The 16864-nt window shown below is 38.2% G+C and overlaps 1 protein-coding gene across 1 annotated transcript in view; it reads left to right on the forward strand.

Moving 5' to 3' along the window:
- Positions 1 to 470: 470 nt before the first annotated feature.
- Positions 471 to 16864, forward strand: part of LOC113328860 (probable E3 ubiquitin-protein ligase ARI8) — a 39688-nt gene continuing 23294 nt past the window's right edge. The window contains exon 1 of the mRNA XM_026575856.1: positions 471 to 778. Within this exon, the coding sequence (XP_026431641.1) occupies positions 471 to 778 (308 nt within the window). The remainder of the gene's footprint in view (positions 779 to 16864) is intronic.

Genomic DNA, 16864 nt, shown 5'->3' on the forward strand with positions numbered 1-16864 from the left:
TAGGCATCAATTGTTACTGGATCATGCATGTATTCAGATTATGAGCCGGAAGTCACCGACTAAAAGCATACATCTCAAATAAACAACAAGGCAAAAGTTAGAAAAAAAATTATGAAAAATAAAGATAAGAAGAACCTAAACCTGGAGAATCATACGTTAACAAAAATCACTTGCAGGATTCATAATCCCACTGACATAACTTACCTAAAAGAAATCTGATTTTAAGCGTCTCGGACTCTCCTCTCGCTCTCAATAAACGGTTACAACTTAGAAAAGACCGGAAAGCAAAGGATTACCGTAACCTGCTAGAAATAAAAAAACATGCTTTAAAAGGAAACTCGTCGACCTACCGAAAAAAGGCAAGTTCCCGAATTTGAGTTAGTTTTGGTCTAAGTTAGGGAATTCGCATATATATAAAATACATATAGATACATAAGGATTGAGAGAGGTTAGATAAAAGATCGAGAATAATGGTTTCAGAAGATGAGCACAGGAGTGTTAAAGATGATTCTAGTGGTGGTATGACTATGAAGCATATCGATGTTCCTTGTGGTGGTAATGATAGTTTTGATTTGGATGAGGGGATTAGATATCATATTGATCGTCAGGAGGACAGGTATGCAATTCTGATGCAGCAAGCAGTTATTAGACAGATAGCTAATACTCTTTCTATTGCAAGAGTATCAGCTATCATCTGGCTACGACACTACAACTGGGATGTTAATAACGCGCAGGATGCTTGGTTTGCCGACGAAAAAACAGTTCGCAAGGATGTCGGGTTGTTAGAGAAGCAAGAGGAAGTGGAAGTTCGGGTTCAAAACACCGAGAATACTAAAATTAATGGCAACTGCAATATGAAACTTAGCTTATATAAAGACAACTCTCTTTATTGATGCTTAGAAAATCTCTTAAAACTAAACACAAGCTCTAATCTTGCTCATATGATCAACCACAACTTTGGTGATCATATATATATAGAACTATGAATTCCTTTTCCTAGTCCTATTACCTTACCTTATTACATGTATTTCCTTTTCTTAGAACTAGATGACTTCTAATTCCCTTAGGATTACATCAATTTCCTAATCTTGTCCTAACCAGCTTGTTAGTGACTTCTATGTTGAAGTTTAACCAACATTCTCCCCGTTAAGCTTCAACCTTACCCGTGACATATCTTGTACTCAAATCAATTGTCTCATTTCTTCAAACTTGATCCGAGCTAATGCATTTGTCAATATATCTGCTTTCTGTTCAGTTCATGGTATGTGTTCAACGCTGATGATCTCCTTCTCGATACATTCTCGTATGAAATGATACTTTTTGTGAATGTGTTTCGTCTTCCCATGAAACACTGGATTTTTAGTGAGTGCAATTGCAGACTTATTATCAATCTTGATGAGAACTTTTCCAGGTTCTCTTCCTTTGATTTCACCCAACAGTTCTTGAAGCCATATTGATTGTTTAACTGCTTCTGTTGCGGCCATAAACTCAGCTTCACAGGATGAGAGGGAAACGGTGTCTTGCTTATGTGAACACCATGTAATAGGTTCTTCTCCTAGATAAAATATATGACCAGTTGTACTTTTTCCATCATCTTAGTCAATATTATGACTGCTGTCACTATACCCAACAATTCCTTTTGATCCTCCTCGACCATACTTCAATCCATAGCTGATTGTTCCTCTTAGATATCTCAATATCTGATTTATTACATCACCATGATACTTGCGTGGACTCTGCATATAACGGCTTGCTACTCCCACAGAGAAAGCCAAGTCTGGTCTTGTGTGTAACAAGTATCTAAGGCATCCAACATTTCTTCTATAACTCGTTGGATCAATCTCAGCTTCTTCTTGTTCCTTTGAAACTTTAGGTCCAAACTCCATTGGTATCTTAGTTGGATTACAAGTTTCAAGTCCTGCTTCTTTCAGAATTCTCCTTGCATAAGCTTCTTGTTTAATCTGAATCCCATCTACTCCTTGATGGACTTCTATGCCAAGGTAATAAGTGAGTTTTCCGAGGTCTGACATCTCAAACTTTGATGACATTTCTCTCTTGAACTCATTGATCACCTTAAGGGAGTTGCCAGTCAAAAATAGATCATCTACATAGACTGCAATCACAAGAAGCGTTCCCTTTTCTTCTCTTCTGTATACTGATGTTTCTTTAGAGCACTTAACAAATCTGATTTCTCTTAAGATTTGATCTAACTTTGTATTCCAGGCTCGAGGAGCTTGTCTTAGACCATATAGAGCTTTTGATAACTTATAAACCTTATGCTCTTGTCCTTTTACTTCAAAACCTTCTAATTGTTCAACATAAACATCTTCTCGCAATTCACCATGTAAGAATGTTGTCTTAAAGTCTAAGTGGTGAATTTCCCATGAGTTTGATGCTGCTTCTGCTATTAAGAGACGAATTGTCTCTAGTCTAGCAACTGGTGCGAAAACTTCATCAAAGTCTATGCCTGATTCTTGAACATATCCCTTAGCTACAAGTCTTGCCTTATATTTGTTGACAGTACCATATGCATTCCGTTTTATTTTGAAAATCCACTTAAGACCTATCACTTTTACCCCACCTGGCTTATCAACTAGAAACCAAGTCTTGTTTCTGTTGATTGAAATAATTTTTTCTCTACATGCTTGTGTCCATTTAGTCGAGACCTTTGCTTCCTGAAAATTTCTTGGTTCATCATTAACAGAAAGTAATATTATCTCACATTCTTCTGCAGCTTGAAGAACATAATCCTCTAGGTACTATGGCTTTTGTATCTGTCTTGTTGATTTTCGCAGTGGAATGGGTTGAGTTATTTCATCGATCTCTTCTTCTTCTTCTTCTTCTTCTTCTTCTACTTCTTCGTTATGCTCAGTGTTTTCATTATTCTCTTCTTCTTCTTGATTAACATCATTGTTTCCATTGGTATTGATGATTATGGGTCCTTCGCCTTCATCAATTACTTGACCCTATCTCATGTGAAACATTCCTGGATCCCTAATTGGTCCATCATTAGTTTCTTTCTAGTTCCAGTTTGCTTTTTCATCGAATACCACATCTCCACTCACTATCACTCTTTTCTTTGTTGGATTGAATAATCTGTAAGCTTTGGATACAGGCTCAATTCCTAGATTCACAAGATTCTGAGATCGATCATCCAGTTTCTTAAGAGTTGCATAATCAACTTTTGCGTATGCTTTGCAACCAAACACTCTTAAATGATCTATGTTTGGTTTTTTCTTTCGCAAACTTTCATATGGAGTCATGTCTTTCAGAGCTTTCGTAGGTATCCTGTTTATTAGGTATGTGGAGTGTCGTACAACTTCTACCCATAGATAATTAGGTACCTGCATATCCTTTAAAGAACTTCTTGTCATCTCCATTAGAGTCTTGTTTCTCCTCTCCACCATTCCGTTTTGTTGTGGTGTATATGGTGCTGTGAGTTGCCTTTTGATTCCATTTGACTCACAGAACTTGTTGAACTCTAAGGAAGTGAACTCTCCTCCTCTATCAGTTCTAAGCATTTTGACCTCCTCTTTTAACTCTTTTTCTATCAGGTTTCTGAAAGCTTTGAATCTGTCAAATGCTTCACTCTTTTCTTTCATAAGAATAGACCACATATATCTTGAGAAGTCATCTATAATAACAAATATGTATTTGTTATTTGCAAGGGTTTGTGGTGTAATAGGACCACATAAATCAGCATGATGAAGCTCTAATGGCTTTGAGGCTCTGAATGTTGTTGCTTTTGGGAAACCTTGACGAGTTTGTTTCCCAACTAAACATGATTCACAGATTTTTGCTTCATCATTTATCTGTGGTAGTCCTCGAACCATCTTGTTTTGCGACATTGCCTTTAAAGTTCTAAAGCTTATGTGTCCTAACCTTGCGTGCCACTTCCATGTCTGATCTTCCAGTCTCATATTCAGACACAATGGCCTTCCAATCATAAGACTTATCTTGTAGAGTCTATTCTATGAGCGTGAGACTCTAACTAAAAGTCTTCCACTTGGGTCATGAACTGTTAGATAATCTTGTCGCATTCTAACATCACATCCAACTTCTGTAGCTTGTCCTAGACTTAGAATGTTTCTTTGTAAGTTTGGGATGAAGTAGATGTTTGTGACAAGCTTCTGTTCTCCGGTCTTGCTCTGAAATAGAATTGATCCTTTCCCTTCAATTTCTACAGAAGATCCATCCCCAAACTTCACTTGTCCTTTGATTTTCTCATTGAGTTCAGAAAAGTAGTGTCTCTTACCAGTCATGTGATTGCTGGCTCCATTATCTAAATACCAGATTCCTTCTTCTCCATCCTTTGATTCGTAGCTCTTTGGTATTAGGTTCCCTTCGTTTAAGAATACAACTTCGTGCATGAAAAGAGCTGTATCTGCTTCCCTTGTTTCATTCTTCTTTGTTTCTTCCATCTTTTGTATTCTTTCAGGGCATACAGAGGAGAAGTTTACTGGTTTATCACATCTGTAACAAATAATGTTTGATCTATCCTTCTTTTCTTTCCCTTGGTTTTGATCATTCTGACTTGTTGTTCTATCTTGTGAGTTAAACCTTCCTCCCTTTCCTCGGCCTCTGTTTCCTCTACCACCTCTTCCACGACCTCTTCCTCTTGTCGCAGAGTTTTGTTGGTAAGAGTTTATGTACAAGAGTTTTCCTTGAGTTTCTCTAATGTTTTCTTCATCAAGGATTCTTTCTTCATATGCTTTCAATCTTCCAATTATATCTTCATAGCTAGTCTTCTTTAAATCTAAGACTTGTTTGAGAGAAGCTATGATATGAATATACTTGGATCTTGGTAAACTATTGAGAAACTTCTTTACCAGTTTATCTTCATCAATGGATTGTCCAAGTGACGCAGCTTTTGAGGCTATCTCTGATAGCTTTCCTGCAAAGCTATCTATAGTATCAGTGTCTTTCATCTTCACTCTTTCAAATTCAGACATTAAGGTTTTCAGACGGGCTTCTTTAACTCGATCAGCTCCGAGATTACGTGCCTTTATTGCATCCCAAATTTTCTTTGAAGTTTCATGTTCACCAACTTGTAGAACAAGACATTCTGGTATTGCTTGAAAGAGTAATCCAATGGCAACATTGTTTTTGTCTGGGTCCAATGTACCAGGATCAATTGTTTCCCAAACTTTGTAGATTTTCATCAGTACCTTCATTCTCATGGCCCATACTGTGTAGTTTGTGGCGTTGAGGACTGGAACTTGTATTGATGGTGGCGTGAACTGTTTTGCACCCATAATGGTGGTTTCGTTTTCCATGGCTCAGAAACAAGCTCTGATACCAATTAATGGCAACTGCAAGATGAAACTTAGCTTATATAAAGACAACTCTCTTTATTGATGTTTAGAAAATCTCTCAAAACTAAATGATAGACGCATTTATGTGTCTATTTTTTTCTCAATATTCTGTATTGTTAGACTCGATTAAGTACTTATTGTGTTATTTTATGTTCTTGTAGGAAATTTTATAGAAATAAGCCCTTGCGACGAAATGGGCTCAAAAAGTGGTGTTTTACACCCCCAAGATAAAGTATTAAAGGAACCCCAGAAATGCACTGGAAACGTCACAGAAAAATCCCGGAGGAACCAAGAAAAATTACTATTTCCACCCAAAAATTACTATTTCAGCCACAATTGCTAAAGGGACACCAGAACTGGATTAGGGGGAGGCCAGTTTTCTTCCAAATTCAAATTCCAAAATTGGCGGGAAAATTTGGTTATTTACTGGCATATTTGCCAATCGATTTTTGAAGGAGTTTCAGGCCGATTCAATGGCTGAAACTCATTGGGTATCTTCTGCTGGGCTAGAAAGTAAGGATATGGGTGTTGGATGAGATCAAATTTGGCTGGAAAATCCATCAGATGAAATCAGAGCAGACGCGTGCATGGAAAATATTTCACGGGGTTTTGATGAGTTGGAAGTGTGCTTCTCGTGTTTGGATGGGGCTTGGCTATATTCTGAAGTGTGTTTGAGATAAACAAAGAAAATCTACTCACCATTTACATCTCCAGACGCGTATAGAGATAATTCAGGAAAGAAAATATTCCGAAATATTTTTCTTCAATGGCCGAGTAAATGAAGATTATTTGGAGTTAATGGAGGAGATTCAATGGTTAAATTACGTATAAATATGTTCCTAATGTGCTACAGAGAGGTTGTCGAGAGTTTGGGGTCGATAGGAGAGCTCAGGAGGCGTGAATCAAGAGTTTTCAGAACTCTGTTGCTGCTGCTCCTGCTGCTCGTGAAGAACAGGGAAACGGCGACGGTTTATTCATCCGTCGTAACAGTTTCTTGAACTGGATTGCAACGTTTATCTTCTTTGTAACAGTTTCTTCATCCTAATTGCAACATTTATTTTCAGATTTGTAACGATTATCTTCAGCATAACAGTTGAGACTTGAAACAGTCGGTCTGTAACGCATATACGCTGTTGCAGATTTCCTGTTTCATTGTTTTTCTCTTCTTGTAAATACCAATTGAGCTTAATAAAATATTTTGAGAGGTATTTCACCATGATGAGCTAAACCCAACATTGGGACAACGGAGGAGGCGATTTTCGTCATTCTGGTAAATTTAATTTATTCTTTTTATGACTTTTGCATTGATTTAAAATTGAAAAAATGATTTTGATTAATTAGTTATCATTTTATTTGATGCGACATGCTTGCTTAAATGTTTGATGTCCCATGCTTACAATTTATAACTAATATTCTGAGAATCTATATTGGCAAAATAAGAGTCCGTACATTTTATGTTTTGAGCGATAATTGTTAAGGATAAATAAAATGTACCATATGCATGAGAATTGGCCAAGTCCTTAGTCCCAGTAACTCTCTACCAATTTGTTAATATTTTTGTATATATATTTTTATCAAATCTAAAAAATTATCCTTCACAAGTCCGAGAGTTTGAACCTCATTACTACAACCCCACGAAAAATCTTAAATCATTTTGGCACCGCCGACGCGGATTTGTGCTTAGGTAGAATTTTTAGGTTTTTATTATTTTTTTTTACTATTATTTGTTCCTTTTTACGTTTCTTTTTGTGTCTTTGATTTACAGGTTCAGAGTGGAATACTAAGGACTTGGGAACAAAAAGCTTAAACCTAAAAGCTAAAAGAGAGGGAAAAAAAACATAATTTTTTTTAGGATTTGTAAATAGGCTTTGTTTTTCATAATTTTTGTAATTTTTGGACTTTTTATTTGGACTTTATTCTGGACAATCGGACTTTATTCTTTTTTTAACCCTACGGAAGGGTATTATTAAAAAAAAAAATTATATAAACTGTGTGCAGGGAAGGACGACGATTATCATATCGTCTCGGCCCATCGGGTTCGTACACGGCATAAGAGTCGTGGCCCGAGTCGACGACAACGGTTCATCCCCCGTCTGGTACGGGAGGTAAGTCTAATCGAAACACTCGTGAATCCCCTGCAAGCGATTTACTGTATGCCTTAAGGTGATAATTGTTTGAGGACGAACCAGACTGTCTTTATATTCCTAGTAAAGGGCAAGGCCTGGCCTAAACAAGATAAGAGTTCGGATTTCATCACCGTTCCCTTCTTGCCCGTTTTAGGAAAATAAAACCTAACGCGAACACAAGCTTTAAAATCTGATTAGAAAGAGACCTATAGGGTATCGAGCTTGTTAGGAAAATTTTTCAAAGGATATTGGTTACCTTTTAAGCAACTTCAAAGTTCATGGTGACTTCTGGGAGTTGAAACAAGCCTCCTTGTAACGCCGGTGAGGCCTTGGGTATCAAAGCTCCATTGAGCTTCCCTCGCCTCAGTTTCATCTCACATTAGCTCGGATTAATCCAGAGGGGTTGCTCAAACTGTAACGAATTCCCCTTCGAGAGATAGAAGCTGGTCTAGAAACAATCTAAGTGGAGCCATCATGCTTTTTTTTTGCTAGAAATCTTTAGGTTTGCTTTGGTGGAGTCGAGTCGTGGTGGACCCGGAAATGTGTATATAAATTTGATGCGATGGAAACGGGCCTACAGTAATACCGCAAGTGCACGGTCGTCAGTTGTAGCTCGTGCAAGTACGGGTCGATCCACAGAGATCGGGTGTGTTTCGGAAGTGTTTTAGCTAATTGGGTTTCTAGTTTTTGCTTTGGGCTTAGAAGCCTTTTGGAATTGTTGGGCTTAATGTACTATTGGGTTTGTTCACAATAAAATGAACTGAGCTTGGGCTCAGAAATGTGGAATATGGGCTTTGGTTTCAGTAAACTGATTTGAGCTTTGGGCTCAACAGTTCACTATGAATTGGGCTTAACAGTTTACTAGGCTTTGTCCTTACAGTGAACTGAGTCTTGTGCTCAGTTGTTCACTTATGTAGTGGGCTGGGCCTTAACAATGAATTTGACTTGGGCCTTAATGAACTGGGCTTTGGTTTCAGTCAATAACCTGGGCCTTTGGTTAAACCTGAATTGGATTGGGCTCAACTTTTGAAGTGAGCTTTGGGCTGCAGGAACTGTGGACTATGGGCTTTGGAGCAGCAGCAGCAGGAGCAAGAGCTGCAGCAGTTTGGCAGCAGCAGCTGCAGAAAGGCAGCAGCAACAGAAGAATTGGCTTGGCTGCAGGAGAAGAAGGGGCAGCAGCAGCACTTTGGCAGAGCAGCAGGCAAAGAAGTGGCAAAACAGCACAAGGCCAAGAAGAGGGAAAAACAGTGCAGCAGCACAAGTGCTGCAGCAGCAGTTGCAGCAATAGAAGAAATGCAGCAGGGAAAGCAAGTAAGCAGTGAAAATGCAAAACAGAAATGCAGGTAAACCAAACAAGTGGAAGGAAACAAGACTAACAGTTGAAGATGGATTTATGGATGACAGGGAAGGTTGATTATGGAACTAGGGGTTGAATTCACTCTAACTTTTACTGTGTATTCTCCTATAGGAAGTTAAACACAACTATGGTACTATTTCCAAAGCACTAATTGTCTTTCTACAGCACAACTAGTCAAGGGATTATGAATTCAGCTTGAGTTGCAGCTTATCAGCAGCTCATGAACCTAACTACAAAGCATACTTGGCATACATTGTGAAAGTGAGGTGATGATGAGCTAAGTTCAAGTTTTTCCTAAACTTGTTTAGCCTTCTAGAGCAGTGTGATCAATGTACTACACAATAAGACATTAGAGATTCATCAAGTCCCTAGCAGGGTGATTTAGAACATGACAAACAGCAACTAACAGTGCAATGAGACTAACAGTTGAAACTGCAAATTAACAAGAACATCAAAAACTAACAGGAACAAGACACTAACAGTGAACAATTGAAAAATATGCAAATGGTTAAAATTGAAAGTGAAATTAAAATCAAACCTAACCCAAATTGGGTGGAAACTTGGCTAGTCCAAGAACAAGTTTTTCATTCTACAGCACCTCCCTTTTATACCCAAATTAACAAATTAGGGTTTCAACACATTTTCCCCAAAAATATCACTACACAGTACAATTAGGGTTTAACTTATTACCCAAAATTTAGCTTCCAATCTCCAAAATTTGCTCGACCCATGCTTCTTGATGTCCCTCTGATGCTCTTCCTGCTCCTATTGTCCCCTAATTTCTAGCTATTTTACTCACCCCAAAACCTAGGGTTTCAGAGGTTGTGAGGAGAAGAAAATAACTAGGCTAGGGATATGGGGGTGTTGTCGGTGAAGAGATAGTAGTGGCAGTGATGGAACTGGTGGTGGTGACGGAAGTGACAGCGGCAGAGAGGGGGGGTGGTGGAGTTGCAGAGCTCTGCAACTGTCGGGTGAAGGAGATGAAGTTTTGGGAAGAAGGAGGTGTTTGGGTGGTAGTATAGGCATCGGTGCTAGGGTGTGAAGCGGGAACATCTGATTCGATGTTTGGCGAGCTGATCCGTAGGATGTGACGATGGTAGGTGGATCCAACGATGAGATGGGAGGCTGTGGGTAGCGACCGTCGGATGGAGGAATGCAACGAAAAGGACGGCCCAAGATGGAGATCGGCGTTGCGATGTAAAGCGGGAGCTTCGGAGTTTGATGTGCGATGATGGAGCGACCGTAGGATGCTGAGATGCTTCAATCTGACGGCTGAAATCCGATACGGGCTTGGGTAGTGGAAATGGGTTTGAGAAAGGGTTTTGGGCCTTGGGTATGCCAGGCCCATAACTTCTTTAAGAACAATTCCTCCTTCTTGAGCCCATTTCTACCCTCTTGGTCTTGTGCACAACATTCTTCGCGGCTTCCTTGCGTAATTCCTCCCGGCTTTTCACTACTTTTCTGCTCTTTTTGCTCCTCACTTCATCCAGATTTTATTTGTTACCTAAAAATGAAAAATTAAGTAAGAAAAATATTTATTCTTGAAAACAATGAAAATACAGAATATGGGATAAAATGTAGAATTAATGCACAAAAGATAAGTTAAATGCCAACAAAAATATATATAAATATGCACTATTTAGCACTCATCAAATACCCCCAAACCTGAATTTTACTTGTCCTCAAGTAAAACAAAACTAAGGAAATCCTACCTATACCACTGTCGCTGGTCTCTCGAATGCATTTAGCGTATGCACTAAGCCTTTTAAACCACTAAGTGTCCCTAGTGGACGAGTTGAAGTCTCGTGAAGGTTTGCTTAGAACGTACCTACAAAGTTCTAGGTCAAAATATAAGCTCAGATTCCATCAAATGTGACATGTGCAAGACAGTAGAAGCTCACAGCAAAATGGAGATGTCAATCTAGCTATCAAGGCACAATCCTAGCACTGATAACAAATAAGGACATGTGATAAGAGTGTAAAGTGTATCTACACATGTGTAAAGAAAGATCTGAAGTCATGACTACTAATCACCAAGAGATAGTTTCGCAGGCTAAGAACTGAGGTCGAAATCTAGCTAGCTGTCCGGACTTTACGAGAATTGTGAATGAGTTGGAGGTATTTCACAATTTCTCGCGTTGTACATCAATGGCATACACCCTCCTTGCTTATTACAAAAGAAACAACAAAAGATGATTATTTACATGACTCTTATTTACATTGACAAATCTCTTTTTATTTTTGGAACAAGAGATGATGGAATTGATAAATACTTGATTTTTTTTTTTTTTTTTTTTTTTTTTTTTTTTTTTTTTTTTTTTTTTTTTTTTTTTTTTTTTTTTTTTTTTTTTTTTTTTTTTTTTTTTTTTTTTTTTTTTTTTTTTTTTTTTTTTTTTTTTTTTTTTGAACAAGGAAACACTTTTGATACATAACAAGAAGAAACAAAAAATTACATGACACTTTGCAAGAGGTAGCCCTTTTTGATGCACCCAGTTAAATTCGATGGTTGTCTTTCTTAATGTAACCTCCACCTTCTATCCCAACCAACCAAAGAACAAGCTAGTCAAGTTTCGTTCAGTATTCTAAAGTGATTGGCAATCGTAACTTCCTATCCAACACCTTGAAGATCGAGGCCATACATGTATTGGTAGATCGTGCGCGTGCAAATTTCTTATCACTATGTGAATTGTGCTAGAATCAGGGTGCCTAAATATCTAGACTAAGACTCCTAATAATTATACATATTTGCACAAGAGTCAACATTTCAAGGTAAATGAGCTCCATTTTTTATGATTTTTCATTTTTTAATTTTTTTTTGAATTTTGATTTTTTAATTTTTTTGGAATTTTTCAATTTTTTCAAAAAGAAGAAGGAGTTCGTTTTTAATTATAGCATATTATCGTGGTATCTACTCTATACCCCCAAACCTAAACTAAACATTGTCCTCAATGTTTCAAAATATGGAAAGAATTAAAATGCAACATATGGAAAGGGACATGCTGAGTAGAGTAAAAGGAGAGAGAATACCCGATTTCGGCGAAAGCAGAATTAAAACTCCGTTATTCAAGGCAAAAATCTAACATATTTCAGCCGAGATCATATTGGATTAGCAAAATATATACAAAAGGAAATTTAACTAACACATTATCTACAAGAAAATTTGGTTTTAAAAAATGGGAGCAAAGTAGAAATTTGGTTTTAAAAATAGGGAGCAAAAGAATTTTTTTTTTTTTTTTTTTTTTTTTTGAAAAAGAAAATGAAATTTGGTTTTTGAATTGGGAGCACGCCCACTGTGCAAGCCTCTAATGGAATGGAATGAAGGCTGCGGCCTACGAAAATCCAAGTTTTAATTTTGAAAGTTTAATTTGGCCCAGTTGGTTAAGGCCCGACGTTTGTTTTAAAACTTTGGTTTCGCGGTCCACTTTTCAAGTCCACAATCGGTTACAAGCTCAGCTGGGTTTAAACCCAGAGTCCAAAATACAAGTCCAATGAAAGAATTTAAACAAGCCCACAAAAATTATTACAAACCCAACAGAAAATAAGAGAAGCCCAAAAATTGGCTTTAATATTACATGCCACAATTAAAAAATTGGAAGCCCACAATTCGGGTTCTCTTAAATGGGTTACCTTTTAAGCACAGCCCAGCTGCTCTGATATTGTTGCAAAAACCCAGTTGGGTTTTGGTTCTTTTCCTTGGTGGCGTCCCAGCAGAGGAAAAACAGGTTCAGAATCAGCAGGTCCAACAGCAAATGAAATGAAGCAGATGCAGATGCAAATGCTATGCAGTGAAATGCAAAAATAGCTAATAAAACAACAAGAAAAACACAGCACCAATCCCCGGCAACGGCGCCAAAAACTTGGTAGTCCCCGGCAACGGCGCCAAAAACTTGGTAGTCCCCGGCAACGGCGCCAAAAACTTGGTAGGCTTCTAAAAGGTCCTACAAATTATAACCGCAAGTGCACGGTGTCGAAAGTGGCAAATGTGCAAGTACGGGTCGATCCACAGAGACTGGGTGTGTTTCGGAAATGTGTCTTAGCTAATTGGGTTCCTAAATTTGCTTTGGGCTTAGAAGCCCTTTGGAAGTGTTGGGCTTAAAGTGCTAATGGGCTTGTTAAAATGAACTGAGCATGGGCTCAGTTTGTCTTTGAAGTGCAAATGGGCTTTGGCCTTAAACTTAGGCTTTTGATTAAGCCCACAGTTAAGTTGGATTGGGCCTTAATGAGTTTGGGCTTTGGTCTTAAACAACTGGGCTTTGATTTTGGTCTGCTGATGAGCCCAAGTTATGCTCTGGGCTTGGTTACTGAGTTAGGCTTTGGGCTTACTATGGAATTCAAAGGATTGAGAGTGAACTGAGCTTTTGGGCTCAGTTGAAGCAGCAGTCTTTGGCTTGGCCATGGAAGGCAGCAGCAGTGGAAGGGAGGCAATGCACAGCAGCAGAAGTGCAAGAGCTCAGAGAAAGATGATTGGCAGCAGCAGCTGCAGAGAGGCAAGTAGCAGTGCAGCAGGCACCAGTAGCAGCACACCAGGAGAAGTGGCAGCAGCACAGAAAATGCACAGCAATGCAGTGCAACAGAGCTGCAGCAGGGGAAACAGCAGTGAAGCACAAGCAGTGCACAAGAGCAATACAGCACAAGTGCTGCAGGGGCAAGCAATGGAAAATGCACAGTAGTGCAGCAGCAACAGAGTTGCAGTAACAGCTGCAGCTACTGTTGATGAGATACTCGCTCCATCTCGTCGACCCACTCTTCTCCTGCTTCTTCTCGTTCCTCTCGAGCTCCAATTGATGCTTTAATCATCATTTATATCACCAATTTCTCACCTAGGGTTTCAGGCAGAGAGATGAGAAATTGAGGTTGTAAATGATGATTAAAGAGATGGTACGTGATGGGTTTAGGTAGAATAGAGTTGGGGAGAAATTAGTGGAGTGATTTGGGGGCGTCAGGGAGAGGTGGTGATGATGGTGGTGCGGCAGGTGAAGAAGGTGGTTCTGCAGCAGGGTAATGGCGGAGAAGAAAGGGTTCGATGGTTTGGGAGAGAAGGGTGTTTGGTTAGGTGGATGGGTTCGGTCGCTAGGGTGTGAGGCGGCTTCATCCAATCTTGATGTTCTGTGACGCTGAGTCACTGGATGCGAAGCTGGTAGATAGATCGGACGGTGATGTGAAGTGAAGCTTGTAGAGACCGTCAGATTTTTTGATACAACGAAGTTAACGGCTCTAGATGGGATTAGGTGTTGTAGTGTAAGGCGGAGATATCAAACGTTGATGAACAACAAGGGAGCGACCGTTGGATTCAACTACCATCTAATCTGAAGGCTTGGAATTTCAGCGCTGTGGTGCTTGGCAGAGACTTCAGATTTTGATGCTCTATGAAGGAGCGACCATCGGATGCTTCTGGGAACTGATCTGACGGCTGAGAACGGAGGCGCTTTTGTGTGTAGAAAATGAGGTTGTGCGCACCATTCTTCGCGGCTTCCTTGCGTAATTTCTCCCGGCTTTTCACTACTTTTCTGCTCTTTTCGCTCCGCGACTCATCCGAACTTTATTTATTACCTAAAAATGCAAAATTAATTAATAAAAATATTTATTCTTGAAAACAATGAAAATACAGAATATGGGATAAAATGTAGAATTCATGCACAAAAGATGAGTTAAAATGCCAACAAAAAGGGATAAAAATATACAATATTTGGCACTCATCAAATACCCCCAAACCTGAATTTTACTTGTCCTCAAGTAAAACAAAACTAAGGAAATCATAACTATACCACTGTCGCTGGTCTCTCGAATGCATTTAGCGTATGCACTAAGCCTTTTAAACCACTAAGTGTCCCTAGTGGACGAGTTGAAGTCTCGTGAAGGTTTGATTAGAACGTACCTACAAAGTTCTAGGTCAAAATATAAGCTCATATTCCATCAAACGTGACATGTGCAAAACAGTTTAGGCTCACAGCAAAATGGAGATGTCAATCTAGCTATCGAAGGCACAATCCTAGCACTGATAACAAATAAGGACATGTGATAAGAGTGTAAAGTGTATCTACACATGTGTAAAGAAAGATCTGAAGTCATGACTACTAATCACCAAGAGATAGTTTCTCAGGCTAAGAACTGAGGTCGAAATCTAGCTAGCTGTCCGGACTTTACGAGAATTGTGAATGAGTTGGAGGTATTTCACAATTTCTCGCGTTGTACATCAATGGCATACACCCTCCTTGCTTATTACAACAAAACAACAAAAATAACTCTTTACATGACTCTTATTTACATTGACAAATCTCTTTTTATTTTTGGAACAAGAGATGATGGAATTGATAAATACTTGATTTTTTTGGTATTTTTCTGATATTTTTTTTTCTGAATATATACATCGTTTTTTTTTTTTTTTTTTTTTTTTTTTTTTTTTTTTTTTTTTTGATAGAGAACAGAACACTTTTGATACATAAACAACAAGAAATAAAAATTACATGACACTTTGCAAGAGGTAGCCCTTTTTGATGCACCCAGTTAAATTCGATGGTTGTCTTTCTTAATGTAACCTCCATCTTCTATCCCAACCAACCAAGGAACAAGCTAGTCAAGTTTCGTTCAGTATTCTAAAGTGATTGGCAATCGTAACTTCCTATCCAACACCTTGAAGATCGAGGCCATACATGTATTAGTAGATCGTGCGCGTGCAAATTTCTGATCACTATGTGAATTGTGCTAGAATCAGGGTGCCTAAATATCTAGACTAAGACTCCTAATAAAAATACATATTTGCACAAGAGTCAACATTTCAAGGTAAATGAGCTCCATTTTTATGATTTTTTTCATTTTTTAATTTTTTTTGAATTTTGATTTTTCAATTTTTTTTGGAATTTTTCAATTTTTTCAAAAAGAAGAAGGAGTTCGTTTTCAATTATAGCAAATTATCATGGTATCTACTCTATACCCCCAAACCTAAACTAAACATTGTCCTCAATGTTTCAAAATATGGAAAGAATTAAAATGCAACATATGGAAAGGGACATGCTGAGTAGAGTAAAAGGAGAGAGAATACCCGATTTCGGCGAAAGCAGAATTAAAACTCCGTTATTCAAGGCAAAAATCCAACATATTTCAGCCGAGATCATATTGGATTAGCAAAATATATACAAAAGGAACAAAAGGGTTTTTAAAATTTTAGCTACTGGATTATATACAAAAAATTCACCATACACCAAAAGTCTAAAGAGTTGAGGATCAACCCAAAAGAAAAAGTGTAGAGACATAGAAAGTTTCAAAACACTAAAATTGGACTTAAATGGGAGTGAGAGTGAAAAACCGAATGAATCACCCCTAAACCAAAATTTTTCAACAGGTTTACTTTTAAGCACAAAATCTATTAATTTTAGGGGTTCAGGATTCAAAAGGTCTAACTCATAATGGACTGTTTTCGGGATGGGCAAACATGCAATTTCCAACTGTGGCTCTTTAAAAGTGTTATATTTTGAAGCAAAATAGTCCAAGAGGACTTGGGAAGCACACAGTTCCAATCCTAGATTAGGAATTTTCAGAAAAATCGGTTTGACAATATGGGTACAAACCAAATCTAGGTTGGGTGGAAGGCCATCAGATTGTGACTTAGGTAGAAGAATAGGCATATCATTATCAATCAAATCAAAATCTTCTAACTCATCTACACATGTCACATCATGCTCACAATCATCAATCACATTGGCAAGATTACAATCAGAATTATCAACATCATCAACAGATTTATTTTCATGTATCGGCACATCAGGGGAAATATCACATGGAATACTAGAAGAAATATCATGCATTAAGGTCGGGGCGGAGAAGCCTAATGTATTTGAACCCAAAGGTTCCATAACATTTTCAGTATAGACATGTTCTTCTAACATAACATCATAATCATCATAATCATCATCATGGTAGCATGCATATTGGTCCTCATTAAAAGTGGTGGTGTCGTTAGTCGATTCATGTTCCTCTAAATTAGGTTCATATTCAACATCATTTACATGAATGGGACTAGACACTTCATTAGGGACAACATACATTTCCTCATGAATTTCCTCCTTTTG

The sequence above is a fragment of the Papaver somniferum genome, unplaced genomic scaffold (assembly GCF_003573695.1).
Source record: "Papaver somniferum cultivar HN1 unplaced genomic scaffold, ASM357369v1 unplaced-scaffold_114, whole genome shotgun sequence".
NCBI lineage: Eukaryota > Viridiplantae > Streptophyta > Magnoliopsida > Ranunculales > Papaveraceae > Papaver > Papaver somniferum.